Source organism: Zootoca vivipara, chromosome 2 (genome assembly GCF_963506605.1).
Source record: "Zootoca vivipara chromosome 2, rZooViv1.1, whole genome shotgun sequence".
NCBI lineage: Eukaryota > Metazoa > Chordata > Lepidosauria > Squamata > Lacertidae > Zootoca > Zootoca vivipara.
The window spans coordinates 93,956,189-93,979,529 of NC_083277.1; the positions used below are offsets into that span (position 1 = coordinate 93,956,189).

Genomic DNA, 23,341 nt, shown 5'->3' on the forward strand with positions numbered 1-23,341 from the left:
CCTGCTAATTGTACCATTAAGGGCCCCTGGAGCCCTTAAGCAAAAACATGTCGCCCTCTTTCAGTGATTAGGGATTAGTTGTATTCTGTCAAAGTCTTTACATTTTTGCTTCCTGAAGACATGAGAACTGCATTAGCATTGAAGCCGAGGAGGAAACGACAGAGAGGTTTTTAAGCCAAAGCGGTGCGCACGTTTCTGCACCAAATAGTCCAAATGTGGTTTTGTTGCCCGGAATAAATAGCGCAACTTACATAATGCATATTGCAACATTTGGATGTGATTGTTTTTCATTATATAGTCTACTTCAAGGAAATTGCTCACACACACCCTTCCCATGCCAATGAAAAATATAGAAGAATGTAGATCTGGTGGAGAAATGGTGAAGCAGACAAGAGAATAGAGCCAAGGGAATGACAGAATTATCCCTGTCCAGCTTGTAGAAATCTTTCATCAAAACATGCCTGTGCACATCCAAATCTTCCCCCACCCTAGCACCAAGTGTAACTGTACTCTTTGCTACCAAAAGGAAACAGCTTAGACAAACACGCCTCCCTTTTTATCCGAAGAGGCGCCACTTCATACATGCACTCTGTGATGTGGTGTCCGCAACGGATGCAAACCATATGGGCACTTCTCCACATGGTATGCCGTTTGTGTGAAGCGCTGCCCTTGTGATTCAAGCCAGTTTTAACCACGCCAGCAAAGCCTTGGAGATTGTGCAAGTATTGTTTGCCAGGAACTATGTGTCCAAGGCTTTACACAAGGCTTGTCATGTGGCAGGGCACACATGGTTCACATCCTTGGTGGCCATCACACCACGGCCACACGCACATCCATATTAACCTCTACCCGGACTAGACTTGCAGAAACCAATCCATTCGCTGTATGTGCATATGTGGTGTGTTTATTTGCTGGAGGAGTTATATAAAGATCATCCATCTGCTTCGTTTAAAAAAATATATGAAGAGAATACAATTAACACAAAGCAAAAGCAGTTGTCTGTGTAAATTCTTGTTCTAATTGCTCGGGAAAAATAATAGAGATTGGAAAGTGATATTTCTATTATTGTACACGAGGATTTAGTGAGAGACAGTGGCGAGCAATAAAATCCATGTTGTAGTTTCCTGCTTCCAGCGATTAGGGACATCCATGCTTTAAATAGTTCACTAGAACACTATGGATCATGCCTAGCATTAAGCATGACTAATTTTATTAGCAGGAGTACTCTGCTGGTTGAAGACTGACTTGTGATTGGCTCCAGCTTTGAGTGTGACAAACAGGGTTTTTTAATATAAAAAAGATGAGAAGAGGAGGAAGGAGACATTGTGCAGAAGTCTCAGAGGGTGGCATGAAGTGAAGACCCTCAAACAGGAACTACTCTAATCAGACCTGGAAGCAAAGGGATGGCAAAGGAGAGTACCACTGGGACAGTAAGGAGGACAAAGGAAAATGGGGAGAGCACAGCCTGGAGGGAGAGAACCCTAGTGAAGGATTAAGAACAATTGTTACAACATTGTCTGGGTCAGGGCTGCTTTTATATATGGAGTATCAATTAGTTGTAGACTCAGCTGATTTAGGCAGGAATGGGAAACCTTTGGCTCTCTGGATGTTGTTGGACTCCAACTCCCATGAGTCCTAGCCAGCATATCAAGTGATCAGGGATGATAGGAATTGGAGTCCTACAACATATGGAGGTCCACCATTTCCCCATCCTTGAGCTAAGGGTAGAATGGGGGAAAGAAGACTTCCGTTCCCAGCCCTAAGCTAGTGTTCAAGTGTGATGCTGCCCATTACTCCAAGGATAGTGACTGTTGTCCAGGTAGGGTGACACTTCCGCTATAGGAGGAATGTATGTGTTGCGTCTAGATCCTGCTTTGTCACTGGAGGCACAGTTGACCACAGTTGCATTGAATGCCTTCTACCAGATGCAGCTGGCATGCCAACTCTGATCCTTTCTGGATAGAGATAGCCGAGCCTCAGTCATCCGTGTTTTGGTAACCTCCAGGTTAGACTTTGGTAATGTGTTATATGTGGGGCTGCCTTTGTAAAGAGTTTGGAAAGTACCATTAGTTCAAAATACAGCTGCTAGATTGCTAACTAGAACCAGGTGCAATTATCACAAAATGCCAGTGCTTCATTAATTGCACTGGATCCTTGTTTTGTTCCGAGTTGGGTTCAGTTCTTAACTCCTAAAGCCCTTAATGGCTTAGGTCCAAGTTGCATGATGAATCTTGTACATCTTTATCAGTCAAGGTCATCTTCGAAGGCCATCACTTTTGGATGGTCCTGCCACCACAGATTCAGTGGGAGGTGACAAGGAAAAGGGTCTGCTTGGTGGTAGTGCCCTGGTTGTAGAATTATCTCTCCAGAAAAAAAAACTTGCCTGGTACCTACTGGCATCATTTTTATTCTCCCAGGCATTTTAACTGGGTTTTATTTCGAGTGTTTGGTATTTATACTGTTCTGTAACCTGCTCTTTTAGCTTCTGTTCTTGTTGTTTTTATTGTATACATATTGTTCTTTTCTATGGTATTAAGTAACTAAAATAAATAGGCGGGAATGCTAGTTTATTGATGATCTTGAAAGTGGAGCTGCCTATATGGATGGGACCTGCCTGTGCAGAGCACACTGAGCTAAGGACTAGGATGGTTGCTTTGGAGGATAAAGGGCAGGCTATGTTCTGCAGGGAAAGCTTTTCCCACTCACGGTGAACACATTTGGAATGCACTCAAAATATGGGAAGCAGCCTTGGGAGAAAATGAAGGAAAGTACAATACAATATTCAAATTTTTTCATGTCCAGGTGGTTTTCATGCATTGGGTGGACTGTGCAAGGGTGGCAAGTGGGTCTTCTAGGACCAAAGAAAAATGTTCACTAAAACTTCCAGCAAGGCTTCAGAGCCATGCTTTTACAACATTCACTCTACACTTGTTTTAGTGTACACCCACAAAGGACAGTTTCTGTTCATTTACAAATGCAGTGTCCAGTAAATAGTAAAACAGAGTAGTTGTGTTAACTACTGTTCACTCTATATGTCCACAACCTGTTAAGCATGGCAAGCTGCTTTGGTCAATTTTTTTTTAGGGGGACATTGCTTAAGGACTTGGTAGCTAAAATAAGGCAATCAAGCTTCTTCTTAATTTCTCTTGGTAAAGTTCTGCCCTTGGTAAGACTTGTCCTTGGTAAGGCAGTGCAGTAATTCTAGCCGCTTTGTTTTCCTGCTTGCATCTGTCTCACGTATCGATTGCTTGCTTGCTCACTCTCTCCAATTGCAGCAGTATACTCTAATTCGCAGTTATGGAATTTTGTGTTGTATTCCGGAGTGATGCTGTATCACTGAAGGTCACTGATTAGTGTGGAAGTTGTGCAAAGTCCCAATCAAGGCTTCCTGAATGAGTTTCAACTCAAGGAAGTTGGAATGTATATGACAGAATGGAGGTAGGAAAGTCAAGAGCAAAAGGATTTTAAGCAACAGTGTTATGAACAAACAAAACAAAACCTAACACAGGGAATTGCTGTTATCATTGGATACAGAATTTAAAGCTACTTATTTATTTTCTTAAAGCTTGTTTACCTCATTCTTCAGCAAAAAACCGGGGGTTCTATAAGAAATAGAAGTCATCCACATGGAGAATGATTAGCTGACTTTTAGTTGCTCTGCACAGATGTGGAAGGTGAAGCCTGTGAAGATATGTTATTCCACTATGCTCTTTGGAGAGGGAGGGGCTAGGATAGCATATACTCCATGGGGTGAAGAAGATCTCAGGCGTATGGCAGCCCCACAGACCAATGGGCCAATGTCTGATTTGGTATTAAGGCACTTTTGTTCTAACCGCAAATTGCTCCGGGAGGGGTTAGGCTGCCCGGAATGGCGGCGCGCCCCCCCCCAGCCGCCCCAACGGTGGGAAAGGGCCGGAGAGGCCACCACCACCGCCCGGAAAGGCCCAGGAAGCGCCAGAGGCTTCCAGCGGCGCCTGCTACCTCCCCAGGGCCGATAGGCCCGAAATTACATGGGGGGCACTCCAAAGCTCGCAAGGGGGCCCACGCTGCCACCCACCCTCCTCCCCCAGGGCCGATGGGCCCTCAATTCACGTGGGGGGGGAAAGGAAATTAAAATAAAGAGGATGGGGGGCAAAAGAGGAAAAGCCCCGCGAAGGGCAAAGGGGCCTACCTACCTCAAACCTCGTGGAATCCAGCGAAGCTGCCAGGAAAAGCTCTAAAGCTCTGAATCCGTTGGCTGCTTCCCGAGAATGGCTCACCTTCCACCGTGTGCCAGGTAAGGTTACCTGTTCCTACCTGGCCAATCCCCAGCATGCCTCCCTGAGCTGGATAGGACGGCTAACTGAGTGGGCGGAGAACACCAGTATCCAGCCCAGGTAGGCAGTGCCGGCTTCCAAACTTCCAGGGCTGCCTTTATGTGGGGAACGGTCATTATGCTCCAGAGAAATTTGTGGGGAGGACACTTATTCCAGGAACATGATTATTCTGGGGTGCTCTCAGTTTGTATATTCCACACTCTATGGCTCAGTGCCTAACAGGGCTTACTGGTGGTCTCTTACCCAGGGCCCCTGAAAATCATGAAACCAACTGTGCATTTTTAATGGTGCTGTCACTTTTTCAGGGATAGTGCCATGCTACAAATCTGCAAGAAATAAAGTGGATCCATTACAATTGGGGTGGAGAATCCAAGCATGGCCTGCCAGGCCTCCCCATGCAGCTGGTTGGTCTCTCCTGCAGCCCCACTCCTTCCAAAGTCCATTTCTCCTTCTTGGCTGCTTCTGTCTGAAACAGAGGACAGGGATGAGCTGGTGGTGCAGAAACAGACCATAGAACGCACAGCAAGGAAACGCAAGAGATGTGTATGAGAGGAGGGAGTGTGGGGATAAATGAATGTGAGTAAATGAGTGTGTGTGTGTGTGTGTGTGTGTGTGTGTTGGTGTAGAGATGTGTGAAGTGGGAGGATTGTGTAGATCAATTGGTGTGGGTGGTCTTGGCCCCATCCCCTTCTGGATTTGGCCCTGTCTATTGCTGGCCAAAAAAAGAGAGAAAAGTTCCCCACTGAACCAATAAAAATATAAGTAAATATATTTGCTTTTTACCTTGAGAATGTTAATGATGACAGTGTATTCGGGGGGGGGGGGGATACAAACTGCTGAAGCTTTGCCAAAGAGCAGAATACATAGAGATTTTCTCCAAATGGGTAGCAATGTTCAGAAATCCCAGTCAAGAAATAAGGCCACAAGTGACAGTGAGTTAGATTAAAACCATACATTCAAACTTCCTGCAGAAGTGAACCATTGTCCAAGGGCCTACATCTGAAGAATGATGTCGGGTTATACAGTGTCGGACTCTGTTTAAAGGAGCTTAGATTGTTACCCATGAGGTCAAACAGGATACAGTTTAATTTCTCAGCCAAGGAGCATGGGGTTTCCAGGGAAGCACTACTGAGGCTACTGCTGTATTTTTAAAAGTTGAGCAAAATTAAAGACATGTTGACAGGATACATCGCAGGCAACTGAATTCAACCCACACACAAATAAATCTATTTTATTTATTTTTATTAGATTTGTATACCTTCCTTCATCTCAAGATCTCAGTGCAATATCTCAATTATCTGAAACCAGAATCTGTTAGGCCAATGCCCTTAATTGGCATCATTATACCATAGACTTTTCCTCATCTTTTGCATAAACTGGAGTTTTGGTCAACTGTTCTGGTCATCAGGGGCCATAAGGGGACGAATGTATGTGGCAGTCACAGCTCTTGATAACGTACGGCCTTTCAGTGCATTTAAATAGTCAAGCTAAAGCTAAAGGCATCTTGAAAGCTTTATCTCAAAAATTATCCCATGGGTACCCTGAGAATCCTAAGCTGTCAGTTGCTTCAGAATACCCATCTCATTCATTGTTGTAATTTTTTAAAAATCATTGTGGTAGTAAAGATGCATCCCTATATTCAGTGATAACCCAAATTCAGCCACAGCTCGCTCTTTACATCTAGCTTCACATTTCTATGGCTGTTTGGAAGACTGGCTGTGTGCCCAGCTAGAGAGTCACGTCTCCTGGTGTGTCTAACTGCTGAGTGGTAAAGTGAATGGACTGTCTGGGATTTAAGTGGCCACAGCTTTATTGATTTCAGATGTAGGAAGATTTGGCATACCGGTAGGCATTGGGCATATATCCCTCTCAGCCCCGCCCCACCCCCCTTGCTGGGGAACTGAGGCATGACAAGGTCTATTCGGGAGTGGCTCCATCGCAAAATGCAGGTTTACGCAAATGGCCCCCAAGTGCTGAGGGAAGCTCTATGGCCCGCTAGCCCTACACACTTGGCTCTTTGGACAAAGACTTCCCTCTAGACCAGGGGTCAGCAAACTTTTTCAGCAGGGAGCCGGTCCACTGTCCCTCAGACCTTGTGGGGGGCAGGACTATATTTTGGGGAAAAAATGAATGAATTCATATGCCCCACAAATAACCCAGAGACGCATTTTAAATAAAAGGACACATTCTACTCATGTAAAAACACCAGGCAGGCCCCACAAATAACCCAGAGATGCATTTTAAATATAAGGACACATTCTACTCATGTAAAAACATGCTGATTACCGGACCGTCTGCGGGCCAGATTTAGAAGGTGATTGGGCCACATCCGGCCCCCGGGCCTTAGTTTGGAGACCCCTGCTCTAGACCTCTCTAATGGGGTACCCTGTTAACGCCACCACAGGGAACAGTGGGTGGGTGAGTCACCACTTCACCACACCCCGATTGGATGAAAGACTATAGGATTCCACCCAATGCCTAAACCGCCAAAGTTGTGCTATGGGGAAGGTGAAACCTGCCGAGCAGGGAAAATTGCTTCCCAGCTCCGATTACAGCAACCGCCAAAAGACCACAGCAAAGCTCGGCTAGCTGAAAAGAAATGGTTAGAGCAGTAATCAACTATTAATGAAGGGAGGGGAAGGGTGGGTGATGCTCCTGGCCGACTGGATGCTGTGCTGAGTGGTCGGCCAGGCTAAGTAGATGGCCATGCCCCCACCTGGGTCACTGCATATTGGCTCATTTGAAGGAGGGGTTAGGTGGGAACCCGTGAGCTTCCGCGGTGGCCAGAGGGCACAGGGAAACAATCTAAAATGGTGCTGCATGTCCAGAGGAAAGAGGAGGTGCCGTGTTGGGCCGCAACCGCCGCTCACCTGCAAGACCGTAAGCGGCCATTACAATCTTATAAAGCACAGGGTTTATTACAGCAGTGTGGAAGAAAACATGGCAAAAATGCATAGATGTTTCAAGGTGAAATGCCACAAATTGGTCATTGTAAAATGGCAATACTGTTCAGATGTCCCATTTATGCTGCTGTGTTTATATCTCTATGAGATAAGTTTGTTGTGTAAAAGCACAAAAATCCTGTAATTCTCTTTGTGTCTCATTCAGATCACACAAGTGCTCTCCCAAATGCACATTTTCAGTTCCATTTTACCTTTTCAGATTGGAGTGATTATTTATTTATTTAAGCTAGCTGCTACTTCAACTTGCCTTTCCCCTCCACTCCCTTTGAATGAAGATATGTTGTTAGGATGCTATTAACGCGCTAGTTTTGTCTTTCAGGGTCATTAGCCGAGCACAAGGGCTGAAGCTGGTGGTGGAAACCCTGATGTCATCCCTAAAACCCATTGGAAACATTGTTGTCATCTGCTGTGCTTTCTTCATCATTTTTGGCATCTTGGGGGTCCAGGTAGGCTTTGCACAGGGTTTACTGAAAGTAGAATAGATCGGTGGTCCATGTGCTCAGATTAACTGCATGGAATTGGAGACCTTCCTATATACACAGACCCTCATAACCATATATGCCTCTAGAAAGGTGCAAGACCCCACAGGTACTTATCGAACAAATAATAAGTCCATGTGTTTCAGAGCTGCTTCACAAATTACTGGTACTTTTTAAAATAGAAATGCAGTCAAAATATTTGATTTTAGCTGCAAAACCATTTGGTGTCTCTTTTGTAGGAACTGTAAACTTTTTGTGCATTCCGCAATAGGTGCGTTTCATTAAGCAAAAGTGTGTTTTCAGCATCACAGTAGCACATACATTTGGAGTGAGGGGCTGGTTGCCTATAATGGACCCAAACACTGAATGAAAACCGACTAAGCCTCTCCAAGATACATTTAGCAGCTTTAATGTAGTATTGCAAGTGATTTGTTTCTTAATCAATTGCACAGTTTATAATGGCTTAGTAATATCCAGTGGTCCCATTTGTTCTCTTCATATTTTATTTATAGAGCTATGCCTTGATGTATAGGTTGGAATATGTATTATATCACTACTGTATAACTATAAAACCTCTCTGGTTTTGGAAGTCATCCTGAGCATTTACCAAAAGTTTTATCTCTTCAGTCTCCCACTTTTCAGATACAGAAATCTGATTTAGTAATCATTCCTAAATCTTGTTTTGATCTCTTCCCTAATGTGCTGGTTGCAATACCCCATATATGCTTGCTGCAGTTCTCAATATTTGCTTCAAGTGCTGTAGAGTAGGCACTAGTAACTAACCTGTAATGGAGACAGAGGTGATGAAATATAATAATGGAAAGTACAGGGTGTAGCTTGATCCCCTAGTCCCTAAGCCTTTCAGAAAATGCTGTGTTGGGGGGAATCATCAACGTTTGGTATGCATCCAGTGTTGTGCTTTTCAACACTTCAACCCCCCAAGTATAGTACTCTTAGGTAAAAAAAAAAAAAAAATTAAATGTCACCACCTATGAAATATATGGGTATGCATTGATATCTGTTGTTTGGCTTGCTGAAACAGCCCTAAACGCTTGGCATCTCTTTTCGAGTTCAAATAAAGAGGTGGTGTTTAAATAGTCCAGCGGGAAACGAACCTTGCTATAGGGAAGCAAAGCGTGATAATGCCAATAACTTTTGTCACTCAATAAAATAGTGTAGATGTCTCAACCTAGCCTGATGCAGGCCGCTGCACTGACATCCATCATAGTAGGCTGTCACGCTCTGCCACTTCCTTTTTGCCATTGAGAAAATGACAATATTAATCATCTGGGGTTTCAGTACCTTTCACCCTGTTGGTAATTGTATCTGACGCTGTTGAAATCAATGCCTCGGGGTCACCAGATTCACAATACAGTGTGATGCCCGTGCTTCAAGGGTTGTGTGCACAACAGAATTTCGACCCGTGTGACTGCACAAACAGAAGCTGCGCCTTTCAGAATTCTTCTGTCACTTTAACAGATGTGGAACACCTGTCCCTTATTAAATCTGGCGGTCCTAGACAGAATAAGTGAGATCTCACAGAATATGTTGGACTCCTTTGGGAGGAAGGGCAGGATACAAATTTAATGAATAAATTTGATGATGGGAGGCCTTTCCTTCATTCTACTTACAGGCAGAGGTATAGAATCAACTAGTGTCTAGAAAAAAGAGCTGTTCTCTTTATCCATGTATATGATTTAACTAGCAAAGGTCTGTGCAAAATTCCTCCCTCTAGTAGTGTGAATGATGTCTTTGTCCAGGCATCCCCAAACGACGGCCCTCCAGATGTTTTGGCCTACAACTCCCATGATCCCTAGCTAACAGGACCAGTGGTCAGGGAAGATGGGAATTGTAGTCCAAAACATCTGGAGGGCCGCAGTTTGGGGATGCCTGCTCTTAATCTTCACAGGATTGGGGGCAATTGTTTATGAGCTTGTGCATTGGGGCCGAACTACAGTGAGTCATATCTGTAGCAAGAATTAGCCTTGGGCGTGACTCATGGAAAGATAGGAGATAAATATTTATCATAAACAAATAAAAAGTGTGGGTACCACTGGCAATTATTTGCAGCATTGTTTGCACCATTCAGGTTCTTCGGGTTATACAGTCCCTGTCAAAGAGAGTAAGATATTCTTGCTAAAACTGGACATGGTACAATATTTTGTGTATGGGCAGAAATCATGAGTTAGTCCACCATCAACCAAGGACCCTTGAAGAAGATTTGGTGGCTTGTTCCTCCCAAGTCCATTAAGCCAACTCTTAAAACTCATGCTAGATAATCAGCTTTTTCCTCTATCAGTCCCTAAAACTTTGAATGTTATTGAAGGCATTTTCACATGTATCATGATGACTTCTTCCTGCACCACACAGTCAGTGGTGACCTTTAAGTAACTCTATGTAATATGTATTATGTATTAATTTAGTTGTGAAGCACACAGTTGACATTTCTCTTCTCACCACGGCGATTCCATGCTTTGTAACTGCTTTTCCATTGCTAATATGTTAGAGCAAAGCCAAAGAAAAACCTGTTTGCTAGCCCTGGTAAAAGAAATACTCTGAGCTTGTGCATTTTTGCATTTTTATGGTACCATCATGGCTACAGAAATAAAATGGGGTTTGCTTTTGCTGCTTCATGCTAAACACATTTACTTGGGGGGGGGAGCATAATTTCTTCTAGAAAAGGATAATATATCTTTAAGGAACGAGTCATAAATTGAACATCTGTAACCAAGTGCATGCTTGACTTGCCACCTCCGAACTATAAAATATTTTGTTAAAAATAAGAAGGAAGGATGCTGCAGTGCTGGTGTTCCCTGGCATGTCCATGCCAGCACAGATGCAGATGTCAGGCCTGTTTGGAGCTGCCTCTATTATCTGCTGCTCCCTGGGTGGTGATTTGGGGGCTTTTTGTTGGTTTTTATTTAAATGTCCCAGCCTTTAATTATTCAGAAGGCAGCTCACAAATAGAAGGAAAACCAATTAAATCAATTAAAACAGCAGCATAAAACAGCAAATAAAAATAAATAAAAACAGCAGGACCAAAGCACCATTCACTAAAAGATGGTGTTAATAAAACATTGGGTGCCTGGTGCCAAACCTCAGGGCTTAAATGGAGCAGGTAAGACCTGTCCCTGATGACCATATGTCAAATGTGTGAAGTTGGGGGCAGCCAGACAAAAGCCTCCAGACATATCTCAGTGACTGGACATTGTAAAGTCACATTTGCTAATTATTTTGCCATCTCTTGGTTTTCACAGTTGTTCAAAGGGAAGTTTTTTGTCTGCCAAGGGGAAGACACAAGGAACATTACCAACAGGTCGGACTGTGCAGAAGCCAGCTACAAATGGGTCCGGCACAAGTATAATTTTGATAATCTCGGCCAGGTATTAATGGAATGGTAATCTGCTTCTTTGCTCCTTTATTTCCCTGATTCTAAGTGTTCTTGCAGATTTTGCAGCTACCGTGGCAAATGACACATTTCCTAGACACAAAATGTGCATTTAAAATCCCCCATTTTAGTGTTCGTAAGTCTGCACAAGTTCCTTTCTGAATTAAGACAAGGGCTCGCACCTTCTTGGGCCATTTAATTGCTCTACCACTACACATTATACTACATATGTCTAGCAAAAAGCCTCATATTAGAAAAGTTGATACCCTGTACCCAACACAACCTAATGCTTGCCTAAGTGATGCACTCCAAATGTTGCAGGACTATAACTCCCGTCAGCCTCAGCCCATATGGTCAATAGTAAGCAGTTGATTCCCAACAACATATAAAGGGCGCCACATTGGCTGCTAACATCTCCATTCATTTACAGGGTCCACTGGAAATCATCCATACTTTAGCAGTGTGACAGGAACTAATTAGAAGTGAGTGAGGGAAGCCTGTAGGGTGAAAATGGAGCTGGCTGTCTCTACTTTTTGAATTAACCCTCATTGTTGGACCAGTGTCTGACACTGATAGGTTTTCGCTGGCGGGAGATGTTCAGCATCAAAGCACATCATTTTTATCAGCGAGGTAAAATAACAAGCTAAAATGCAAGATTAAACTTGAGCAGATAGGAGACCAGAGTGGAAGATGGGCAGATGAAAGGAGTTGTTTTCTTCCAGCCCAAATGTAATGCTGTGTTTCCTCTTGCCTTTCTAGGCCTTAATGTCCCTGTTTGTTTTGGCCTCCAAAGATGGGTGGGTGGACATCATGTACGATGGATTGGATGCTGTGGGAGTGGATCAGCAGGTACGTGGTTTGGCATTCAGTTAATAGAATGCGGCAGCTAGACTGGTGACTGGAAGCAGCCGCCGAGACCACATAACACCGGTTTTGAAAGACCTACATTGGCTCCCAGTACGTTTCCAAGCACAATTCAAAGTGTTGGTGCTGACCTTTAAAGCCCTAAAAGGCCTCGGTCCAGTATACCTGAAGGAGCGTCTCCACCTCCATCATTCTGCCCGGACACTGAGGTCCAATGCTGAGGGCCTTCTGGCGGTTCCCTTGCTGCGAGAAGCCAAGTTACAGAGAACCAGGCAGAGGGCCTTCTCAGTAGTGGCACCCGCCCTGTGGGATGCCCTGCCACCAGACGTCAAAGAGAAAAACAACTACCAGACTTTTAGAGGACATCTGAAGGCAGCCCTGTTTAGGGAAGCTTTTAATGTTTAATAAATTATTGTATTTTAATATTTCTGTTGGAAGCTGCCCAGGGTGGCTGGGGAAACCCAGCCAGATGGGTGGGGTATAAATAATAAATTATTATTATTATTATTATTATTATTATTATTATTATTGAAGAAATAGTTTTGTAAAAAGAACCAAAAAACAAAACAAAACTGTAAGGGGTACAGCTCCTCCCAGTATCTCACAATCTTCATGGACAAAGGATGTTCCAATATTATTTTGCACATTTATACAGCCTTGTCCCCGGTACCCTCCTAGGTTGTAATTTAAATGGCTTTCTTCTCTGCCTTGTAGCCAATCATGAACTATAACCCTTGGATGCTCCTCTACTTCATCTCCTTCCTGCTGATTGTTGCCTTCTTTGTCCTCAACATGTTTGTGGGAGTTGTGGTGGAGAATTTTCATAAATGTCGTCAGCATCAGGAAGAAGAAGAAGCCAAGAGACGAGAGGAGAAGAGACTCAAGCGGCTGGAGAAAAAGAGAAGGAGTAAGGAGAAACAGATGGCTGGTCGGTAGTCTTTCCTCATCTTTCTGAGTCCTGCTTGACCTTTGACAGTCTCCCCGTAACTCCCTGCCTAGCACCTGAAGCTCAGATTCCTTTAAAAAGCATGTCCAGCAATGAAATTTGCATGAAGGATATAGTTCCGGCATAGGCTAAGTAACGAGCCGCAGAAACATAGCAATGGCTGCATGATTCGCAACTACTTTATACGCTAGGTGATTTTAAAAAAAGAATAATTTTAAATGTATTTTTTTATTGCACAAGCTTAGCATTACCCAAATAGTGTCAAATGCAAAAACCAACAGTTCCAGAACAGGCCAAGAATCTTAGGCGTGTCTAGCACTGTTGCTGAGAATTAGCTTCACTATTTGGTTTATTACAGCCTTGTAATGTCACAGTGAAATCACTTTTGTCAATTTCTAAGCCAGTTTGCATATCGATTGATGAAACTGCATCATGCATTCAAGGATGTAATAATAAAAAGCAGCCTTGTTTTAGAAATGCTTGAAAATATAGTGTATTTGCTTGAGAAATACAGATTTTTTTTCTTTAAAATGATAAAAGAAATAACCAGATAGAAATTAACCAAATTAAGTAGATCCACTGGCACACAACCTTGTTGGAGCACTTAGAATATTTTTTAAAAAAAATCCTTTTGTAACCATAGTAGATGTGTCTCTAAAAATCTGAGAAACTTGACATACATATTATCTTTTTTATCTCAGTTCTGTTTGATTGAAAAACAGGAAATTACATTCAGGTCAGAGGTCACAGGTCAGAGGTACTCTCCTCCATCTTGCATGCCTTCTGTTCTGCTTGGATTCCCCCCCCCCCCCCCGCCCAAATGCCCCTGCGTTCATTCATCGTATCACTCTTGTTACTTCCATCTTTAAGTGTTCTTATAGCTTTTCCCCAACCCATTATCCCTTCCACATTTATTTCATCCCTTTCAGACTGACACCAGTAAATCTGTAGGAATCTCTCTTTGATGTTGTTGTTGTTGCTGTTGTTGCTGTGGTTTAATTGTTACTTTTAAAAATGGTGCATTTCCCTGTATGGTTGTTTTATAGGTATAACAAGATAGGACCATGATTTGTGGTGTGTGTGTTTGTGTGTGTTTTAAGCATTAATTATATGAAATTAATATCTAGGTACTTAAGGACATTCACAATTTAGAGGATTATATTTTCACATTATTTACTTGAGGGTAAGGATTCCAGATCAAAAGATCTGAAACGAATAAATCATGCTGAAACTGTGGTTTATTAATGAATTTTGTGACACTGTTCAGAAATAAGAGAGCTCCATAATGAGCTATGAGGTTGTAGTGTTCACAAGTGACCTTTCAAAATATTTCAGAACTGACATAATTTTTTCCAAGACAATGACTATTTAGATTTATAGCTCAAGGAACATACAACCATGTTATAGGAAGGACTGCCCATGTATTTGGGGTTCATGCTCTCTTTTTAGCCAAAGTTCATGGGATTTTGTACACATGAAACATCCCATGATGCATAAAGGCAAAAAGGTGAAAAGGTTTATTGGAGATACTTTGGTAGTATACAGTATCTGTCAGTGTCAGTGAAAAGTATGCATGCACCCGTGTTTTGCTGGTATAACATCTGCAAATATTTTAGTGGTAATAACATGGTAAACATGGTAAAGAGACAAAAAGCCTCACAGACTTTTGTGCATAAAGCAGTCTTGGCCTCCCAGCCAGCGTAGAGTTTTGTCAAATGCAGCTTCTTGCTACAAAAAGGGAAGCCTTGTAAAGTAACTCTGGGAATAGGGAAGATTTTAAGAATGGAATTATACACTACTGAAAGAGTTCCATTTTAAAGGAAAGCTAGCTCCAGTCATGCCTCTAACACATTTGGAAAGTGATGAAGTCCCATGGAATCTGGCCCAGAATTGTGGCCTACGTAGGATTAACTTTGACATAGTAGGACCTTATATGGAAATATAAAATGGCATGCCTCCTCTCACCCACCCCTTCTTGTTAAATGTGAAAGGCCTGCCCCTTGTCATCCTTTATGCTTACTTGCCTTCACACCTCTCAGTGGGCCACAGCCCTGGGGAACTTACTAACCATCTTCATTATTCCTTGGTTCACTAGACTCTTGGCCTGCCCCTCTGTCTGGCACAGTGTACTTACTGTAACTTGCCTGTTCATTGCTTATTTCCCATATTGTCTTGAGACACTGTGGTATTTGCCCCACTGCCATATTTCTTAGCTTCTCTAAAACCTCTAAACAGTTTACAAAAATAAAACATTAGAATAATCAGTAAAAAACAAACAAACAGATAAGTACAGGTTTTAAAAACATTCAAAAGATAATTAAAATCAACAGTAAGCAAAAAGAGATTAAAACACACCAGTATTCTACATGTCTGGGTAGGCTTGCCTAAACAAAAATGTATTTTTACTGTCAGAAAGTTATTCCTGATGTTTAGTCGGAATCTCCTTTCTTGTAACTTGAAGCCATTGGTTTGAGTCCTACCCTCCTCCAGAGCAGGAGAAAACAAGCTTGCTCCATCTTCCATGTGACAACCCCTTAAGATATTTGAAGATGGCTATCAAATATTCTCTCAGTCTCTTATCTAGGCTAAACAACTTCTTCAACTGCTGCTCATAATAGTCTGTAAAAGAAACTACCATATAAAATTTACAGAAGAAAGAAATTGTCCTCTTATAACCATTTCAGAACCATAACATTCATTTGCAGTCTGTTGGGTTGATTGTATGGAGTGAAAATTGCATTTATTAGCAGACAAATCTGTTGCTTAGTACTATGAGGAAAAAGGTTTTTTTTTAAGATTGCAGGCACAAGTGCCAGTTGAGTTTGCCCTGGCAGAACACTCTTTGACTTGTGTACAACAAATGTGCCTAAGGGCAGAACTATGTGGAAAAATAAGTGCCTACAAATCTATGGTGGCCACTTCCAAACCATTGGGTAGCTTTGGAAGGGAGCAATTGGAGTGGGGAAGTTGTGTGCGCTGGCAATGGGGGCTGGGACCAAGGGCACCCTGTCAATGAGGCGATGTGAAAGCCATCTGCCTCAGGCAGCAGATCTAACCACTGCCATTGCACCATTGCCAGCCTCCCTGGGGCTTCACTAGTGCAGCCACTGCAACACCATGGCCCTCACTGCTACTGCATTGTGGTGGCAGTGTGGGCACAGCCACAGGCAAGGGTACAGTTGTGCTGGGAGAGCCGGTGGCAATGTGTGTGTGATGGCAAGGATGAGGTGGGGGCCTGAATTGGGGCATCATGGCATTTTGCTTACAGCAGCGGCCATCCCTGGTCAGGATGGTTATCTCATCATCACACAACTGTTTTCCTGCTCCAACTAGCCAACCCTATTTTCCCCTCACAGAATTCTAGTTTAGGGGTGGATGAATTACCCTGATTCTGGTCCATGTCAGTTTTGCATGTAAGGAATATTCTGTCCCATTTGTTGCTATTTTTTTTAAAAAAAGGAAATGCACTAAATATATGCATTTAACTTGTACATATTTTGCATGGACTTTTGTATGCAGTTCCCCCTAGAAGTGCATACTTTGTGCATTTTTCTGTAAAATACACATCTTTGTATGCTTTTTTTTAAGCTGAAAGTGATTTGTCAGCTGTGTTCTGAACTGATATAAGTCCAGGGCTGGCCTATAAGGTTGGTTTGTTTAAAAATGCAGACTGCACAAATTTCCCCTCTAGTCTAAATGCATGTTTCCCCTAACAAACATGTCTGGAACTCAAGTAGTTCAGAGGAAGGCACTGAAGTAGAAAAGCAATGAATATTGGGAGTGATAAAGAGCCCTTCCCTTTGCCAGCTCTCTACTCCAAATGGGTTCCTAACAGATGTGGTCACTGGAGTTTTGTTCTACATGTTCGCACATAATGTAGCATTCCACCTCTTAAAATATTTAGTTCTAAATAACCCATTGGTTGAAATGGTGAGATTCCTCTGGGGTAAGTGGCATGAAGACTGTAGTAAATATAATTTCCCCATCCAACTCCCTATGTTTACTTATCACACAGGGGCCAATACTGATGCCAAGGTTGTGCTGTATTATGTTGCCCTGGGCCCAGTACTGACCATGTGACTAGGTAGTTACTTGAGTCTATGCTAGTCCTGGCATAGCCCCACTGGTTTTAATGGGATTTTGTGGGTACTTGTTGTTTAGTCATTTAGTCATGTCCTACTCCTCGTGACCCCATGGACCAGAGCACGCCAGGCACTCTTGTCTTCCACTGCCTCAGTGCGAGCAAGGGTATTGCTTTGGGTCAAAAGACTACAAGAAAGCAGGTTTCTCCTTTATATTTCTTTAGAAAGGATTACAACATTCATTTTTTCCCCTGAGGTCATGCTATCCCAGATGTCATGCTGATAACTATAATACTTTGTTGACTGAGAATATGGAAGGAATGGTCTATAGTTGCATTTGGGGCTTCCCTTTGCCTGCCAATGTTATTTACTCGTAATAATCCTAGTTTATTCCACTGTAACATATAGTTCCCCTGAAGGCTACATTGATTTATGAGAGAGGACCATTTTCCCCTTAGCTGTCTGCCAGTGCATCACAGTGGATTAAAATCTCATATTCTGCTCACCAACCATTACAATGCTCAGGATCAACTAGTTCTGTTTATCTCAGAGGTGTCTTGGGTTTATGTTGCCCTGTATGTGTGTGCGCACTTCCCAACTGCTGCATTGTGAAAAGAGTTTGGAAACTGAAGAGATTTGTAAACATAGGTTTGATGGTGATGTGCTGCTGCTGCAAAAAAGTTACTGTACGAATTCCTGAGTGTGAACAACCCATTGGGGTAGCCTCTCGCAGTCCCAGCCTATCAGTATTCAGAGTGTTTTCATTCTTAATATTATTGTTTAATGACATTAACAGCATTATTTAGTTCTATATTATAATGTTCTTAATGCCAATCTTGGGGCTTTTAAACTGAAAGGCAACATGAATTATACTATTATGAATACTTAATTACACTGCATCTCAAATGGCTAGGTACTGTACAAGTGTTAAATCATAAGGTCACATCGTCCTTGCCTACAAATTTAAAAAGCTGATTTGCCAATAATGACCACCCTCCTTCTGATGGTGTGGAACTGGGTGCTCTCTGCTCATAGAATCATAGAATTGTAGAGTTGGAAGGGGCCCTGAGGGTCATCAAGTCCAACCCCCTGCAATGCAGGAATCCTGCCCACACCTGTCCCTGGGTGGGCTCAAACCACCAACCTTCTGGTTAACAGCCAAATCCACTGACCCATTGCACCACAAAGGGTATACTCTACATTGCTTCTATCTAAACTCTACTGAAATGTGTGGGTGTGTTTATGGGTGACGGTTTTAGGCAGGCAGAACCCTTGTTTCGCCCTGCCAGGGTGACAGCGTGCTTTGTCAGAGTGACGGGTGCATGAAGCGATGAAGATGGAATGAAGGTTTGGCCTCGCATCCTCTCCAGTGATTTAATGCCCTTTCGTTCTTCTAGATCTAATGCTGGATGATGTAATAATGGACAGCTCAGCCAGTGCAGTGCCAGGTACTGGGAAGTCCTTGCTGTCTTTGTCTCACGTGAATGGCAGTGCTATGTGACTTAACGGCTGCCCACTGGCCCTATGAGGCAGCTTGCTAGATTGTGTGTGGTGGAAGGCCTTTTCACGCATGTTATTTTTGTGCTTGTTTTTAAAAAAATTAGAAACGTCTGCAGGTTTGACTTATCACTGACACATTTTGATGTTATGTTTTTAATCTTACCATTTGCCAACTTCCCTTCGCTGTTTTTTTCTTTATTTTTTGGTTGTTATCAGGAAGAGATTTTTGGGATAATGCCTGGGTCATCCACTTTGGAGCTGTTTGATGTGTGGTGATTAACCTTGTACAGATGTGTGGAGACTCGGGGAGAGGTCCCTCATTTTGTACTGACCATGAGAGGGGCAGTCACCAGAGCTAAAATTAGTGTCACCTCAGGTGACAAATATATTTTTGCAGAATGTTCTGTAATGGGCTCCCCTACCCCAGTCCTATAATGTTTTGTATCCTCCCCCAGTACGACCTGGTTTAAGACAGATCTAGAGATTGGGGATGATTTTTCAGAAGAGAGTTTTGTAAGAAAAATGGTTGATGCAATTCATTCCTGAACCCACAAGAACATTTGGCAAAATCCCTCCCCCATTTTGCAACCCTAAAATATCAGGAGATATTTGGGGAGGGCATTGCAGCTCTGCTCTATTAACTGTATCTTGAAGTAAAATGTAATACCTGCATCCGCTCTCGATGTTTTACTTACCTAGATTCTGATCTGTGCATGTGGACAATTCTCCTCAGCTATGTAATTTGAGAAGAAAGAGTCCACCGAAACCAGTTTAAAATTTATTCCAAAATGCATTTGGGATCATGCTGTTAGGTATACAGTGGTACCTCGGTTTTTTAACATCTCCGTTGACGAACGTTTCGCTTTTCAAACGCCGAAAACCCAGAAGTAAGTGCTTCCTTTTTCGAACACACCTCGGAAGTCGAATGGCTTCCGCTGAGGTGCCGCTGTATTTTTCTCAATTTTCTCGATGAAATTTGCAGACCACCCTTTGTGCCTCAGTTTTCAAATGTTTCGGAATTCAAACGGTCTTCCAAATACATTCGAAAACCGAGGTACCTCTGTATACCTAACAGCATGATCTGTTTAGGGGACAGCTCCTTATCTGTACAGGGCCCAAGCCTTAGCCCAAGTTCTTAAAGGGGTGATACCCCATTGTCCAGGTTCTGCTCCTTTAGACTGCAGTGGGGGCTCCTGCGATTGAATGTTCCTCCACAGAAAAATAAATAATCCACACGTTTAAACAAATTATAAAGGAGAACTTTTGTGTTCTTTTCAGTGTGAGAAAAAGTGATGTCATGTCCGACTTCATTAATCAAGACTTAGCAAGAGACAGATAGGCATGTAGTCCAAATCAGATCTATAGCTCTGGGCCTGCTTAGCAAATTGTTTACTTCAGCAAGCACAGAATCAAACATTGCCTAATAAAGCACAGTCTCTTTAATCCACCTTCAGAAAAACTCAAAATAGCAACAGGAATTTGATTGCTCAACTCAAGTCCACATCTTTGCATAGCATAAGATAACTGGACCTCTCATTGGCTGCCAGGAAATCCTTCTAGTCACTCCATGCATTTGTAAAAACCAGACTGGGCATATTTCGTGTGAGAGTCTTAAGGACTTTGCCACCTCAGTGACCCTGGTCATAATTGCCAAACATTGAATCAGCCGTTGGTTTGTAAGCCAGAAGAACATATCTCTGGCAAGTGTTGCAACTTGGAAAACCAGGAAAGGTTGCATACATTAGACAAATTGTCTACAGCAATTTTGCAGGCAGACTTTTCCATGTTCTTCAAATTATATGATAGTTCCAGGGGCTAAGTGAATATGGTGCCTATTTAAGCATGATGCACATTAACTCAGACCCTGACAAGTACAGGGCTAATTTGAGGTGCAACTGTAATTATACAATTTGTGTAAAAATAAAGAGCATTACAGAGGAATAAATCAGAAAGGGATTTTAAAGATATATATGGCTTGCAAAAAATGACCCGGCTCATTTTAATAAATCCTGAATCTCCTCAACATTACCATTCTTTATGTTCCATTTCTTTGCATTAATCATAGAATCATAGAATCATAGAATCATAGAGTTGGAAGAGACCACAAGGGCCATCCAGTCCAACCCCCTGCCAAGCAGGAAACACCATCAAAGCATTCCTGACAGATGGCTGTCAAGCCTCTGCTTAAAGACCTCCAAAGAAGGAGACTCCACCACACTCCTTGGCAGCAAATTCCACTGCCGAACAGCTCTTACTGTCAGGAAGTTCTTCCTAATGTTTAGGTGGAATTTTCTTTCTTGTAGTTTGAATCCGTTGCTCCGTGTCCGCTTCTCTGGAGCAGCAGAAAACAACCTTTCTCCCTCCTTTATATGACATCCTTTTATATATTTGAACATGGTTATCATATCACCCCTTAACCTTCTCTTCTCCAGGCTAAACATACCCAGCTCCCTAAGCCGTTCCTCATAAGGCATCGTTTCCAGGCCTTTGACCATTTTGGTTGCCCTCTTCTGGACACGTTCCAGCTTATCAGTATCCTTCTTGAACTGTGGTGCCCAGAACTGGACACAATACTCCAGGTGAGGTCTGACCAGAGCAGAATACAGTGGTACTATTACTTCCCTTGATCTAGATGCTATACTCCTATTGATGCAGCCCAGAATTGCATTGGCTTTTTTAGCTGCTGCATCACACTGCTGACTCATGTCAAGTTTGTGGTCAACCAAAACTCCTAGATCCTTTTCACATGTACTGCTCTCAAGCCAGGTGTCTCCCATCCTGTATTTGTGCCTTTCATTTTTTTTGCCCAAGTGTAGTACTTTACATTTCTCCTTGTTAAAATTCATCTTGTTTGCTTTGGCCCAGTTGTCTAATCTGTTAAGGTCATTCTGAAGTGTGATCCTGTCCTCTGGGGTGTTAGCCACCCCTCCCAACTTGGTGTCATCTGCAAACTTGCTCAGGATTCCCTCAAGCCCATCATCCAAGTCATTGATAAAGATGTTGAACAAGACTGGGCCCAAGACAGAACCCTGTGGCACCCCACTAGTCACTACTCTCCAGGATGAGGAGGAGCCATTGATGAGCACCCTTTGGGTTCGGTCAGTAATCCAGCTACAAATCCACTGAATGGTAGCATTGTCTAGCCCACATTTTACCAGCTTCTTTACAAGAATATCATGGGGCACCTTGTCAAAGGCCTTGCTGAAATCAAGATAGGCTACATCCACAGCGTTCCCTTCATCTACCAGGCTTGTAATTCTGTCAAAAAATGAGATCAGATTAGTCTGACATGACTTATTTTTCAGGAACCCATGCTGACTTTTAGTGATCACAGAGTTTCTTTCTAGGTGCTCACAGACTGTTTGCTTAATGATCTGCTCTAGAATCTTTCCTGGTATTGATGTCAGGCTGACTGGGCGGTAATTGTTTGGGTCCTCTCTTTTCCCCTTTTTGAAAATAGGGACAACATTTGCCCTCCTCCAGTCTGCTGGAACTTCGCCTGTTCTCCAGGAATTTTCAAAGATTATTGCCAGTGGTTCTGAAATCACCTCTGCCAGTTCTTTTAATACTCTTGGATGTAGTTCATCTGGCCCTGGAGACTTGAATACATCTAAACTAGCCAAGTATTCTTGTACTACCTCCTTACTTATTCTGGGCTGTGTTTCCCCTGCTGAATCATCTGCTCCATATTCTTCAGGTCGGGCGTTGTTTTCTTTCTTGGAGAAGACTGAGGCAAAGAAGGCATTGAGGAGTTCTGCCCTTTCTCTGTCCCCTGTTTGCATTTCACCATCTTCTCCTCTGAGTGACCCCACTGTTTCCTTGTTTTTCCTTTTGCTACGGACATACCCATAAAAGCCCTTTTTGTTGCTTTTAACCTCTCTGGCGAGCCGGAGTTCATTCTGTGCTTTAGCTTTTCTGACTTTGTCTCTACACGTGCTGGCTATATGTTTGAATTCCTCTCTGGAGATTTCCCCCCTTTTCCATTTTTTGTACATATCCCTTTTAAATCTTAACTCAGTCAAAAGTTCTTTAGATAGCCAGCCTGGCTTCTTTAGGCACCTTCCATGTTTCCGTCTCATTGGTATTGCCTGAAGTTGTGCTTTTAATATCTCCCTTTTAACAAACTCCCAACCATCATGAACTCCCTTCCCTTTTAGTATTACTGTCCATGGGATTTCACCCAGCGTTTCCCTAAGTTTTCTGAAGTCGGCTTTCTTAAAGTCTAGAATTTGGACCTTAGTATGCTTGGTTGCTCCTTTCCGCTGGATAATAAACTCCAGAAGAGCATGGTCACTCCCACCTAATGATCCTGCCACTTCTACCCCACTAACCAAGTCATCACTATTGGTTAGGACCAGATCTAAAATGGCTGATCCTCTTGTTGCTTCTCCCACTTTCTGGACAATGAAGTTGTCTGCAAGGCCAGTGAGGAATCTGTTCGACCTTATGCTCTTGGCTGAGTTTGACATCCAACAAATATCAGGATAGTTGAAATCCCCCATTACTACTATCTCACTTCCTTTGGAATGCTTGGCCATCTGTTCCAGGAAGGCATCATCTGTGTCCTCAGTTTGGCTTGGGGATCTATAGTAAACTCCCACAATGAGATCACTGTTGTTTTTCTCTCCCTTAATTTTGACCCAGATACTCTCAATTTGGCTTTGAAGTTTTAAATCCTGGATCTCTTCACAGGTATACATATCCCTAACATATAAAGCTACTCCTCCTCCTTTCCTGTTTGGTCTATTTCTCTTAAATAGATTGTATCCCTCTATTACTACATTCCAGTCATGAGACTCATCC

At 42.8% G+C, this 23,341-nt stretch overlaps 1 protein-coding gene across 10 annotated transcripts in view; it reads left to right on the forward strand.

Annotated features, from left to right (window-relative positions):
- The window catches only part of CACNA1G (calcium voltage-gated channel subunit alpha1 G), a 177,558-nt gene that overhangs the window by 110,330 nt on the left and 43,887 nt on the right, over positions 1 to 23,341 (forward strand). For 6 of the 10 annotated variants that reach the window (XM_060271874.1, XM_060271876.1, XM_060271877.1 and 3 more), the window contains 5 exons: positions 7,599 to 7,725; positions 11,016 to 11,141; positions 11,906 to 11,995; positions 12,725 to 12,938; positions 18,436 to 18,486. In XM_060271874.1, coding sequence (XP_060127857.1) covers positions 7,599 to 7,725; positions 11,016 to 11,141; positions 11,906 to 11,995; positions 12,725 to 12,938; positions 18,436 to 18,486 — 608 coding nt within the window. The remainder of the gene's footprint in view (positions 1 to 7,598; positions 7,726 to 11,015; positions 11,142 to 11,905; positions 11,996 to 12,724; positions 12,939 to 18,435; positions 18,487 to 23,341) is intronic. The other 4 variants (XM_035104356.2, XM_035104360.2, XM_035104361.2 and 1 more) reach the window with 3 other exon arrangements.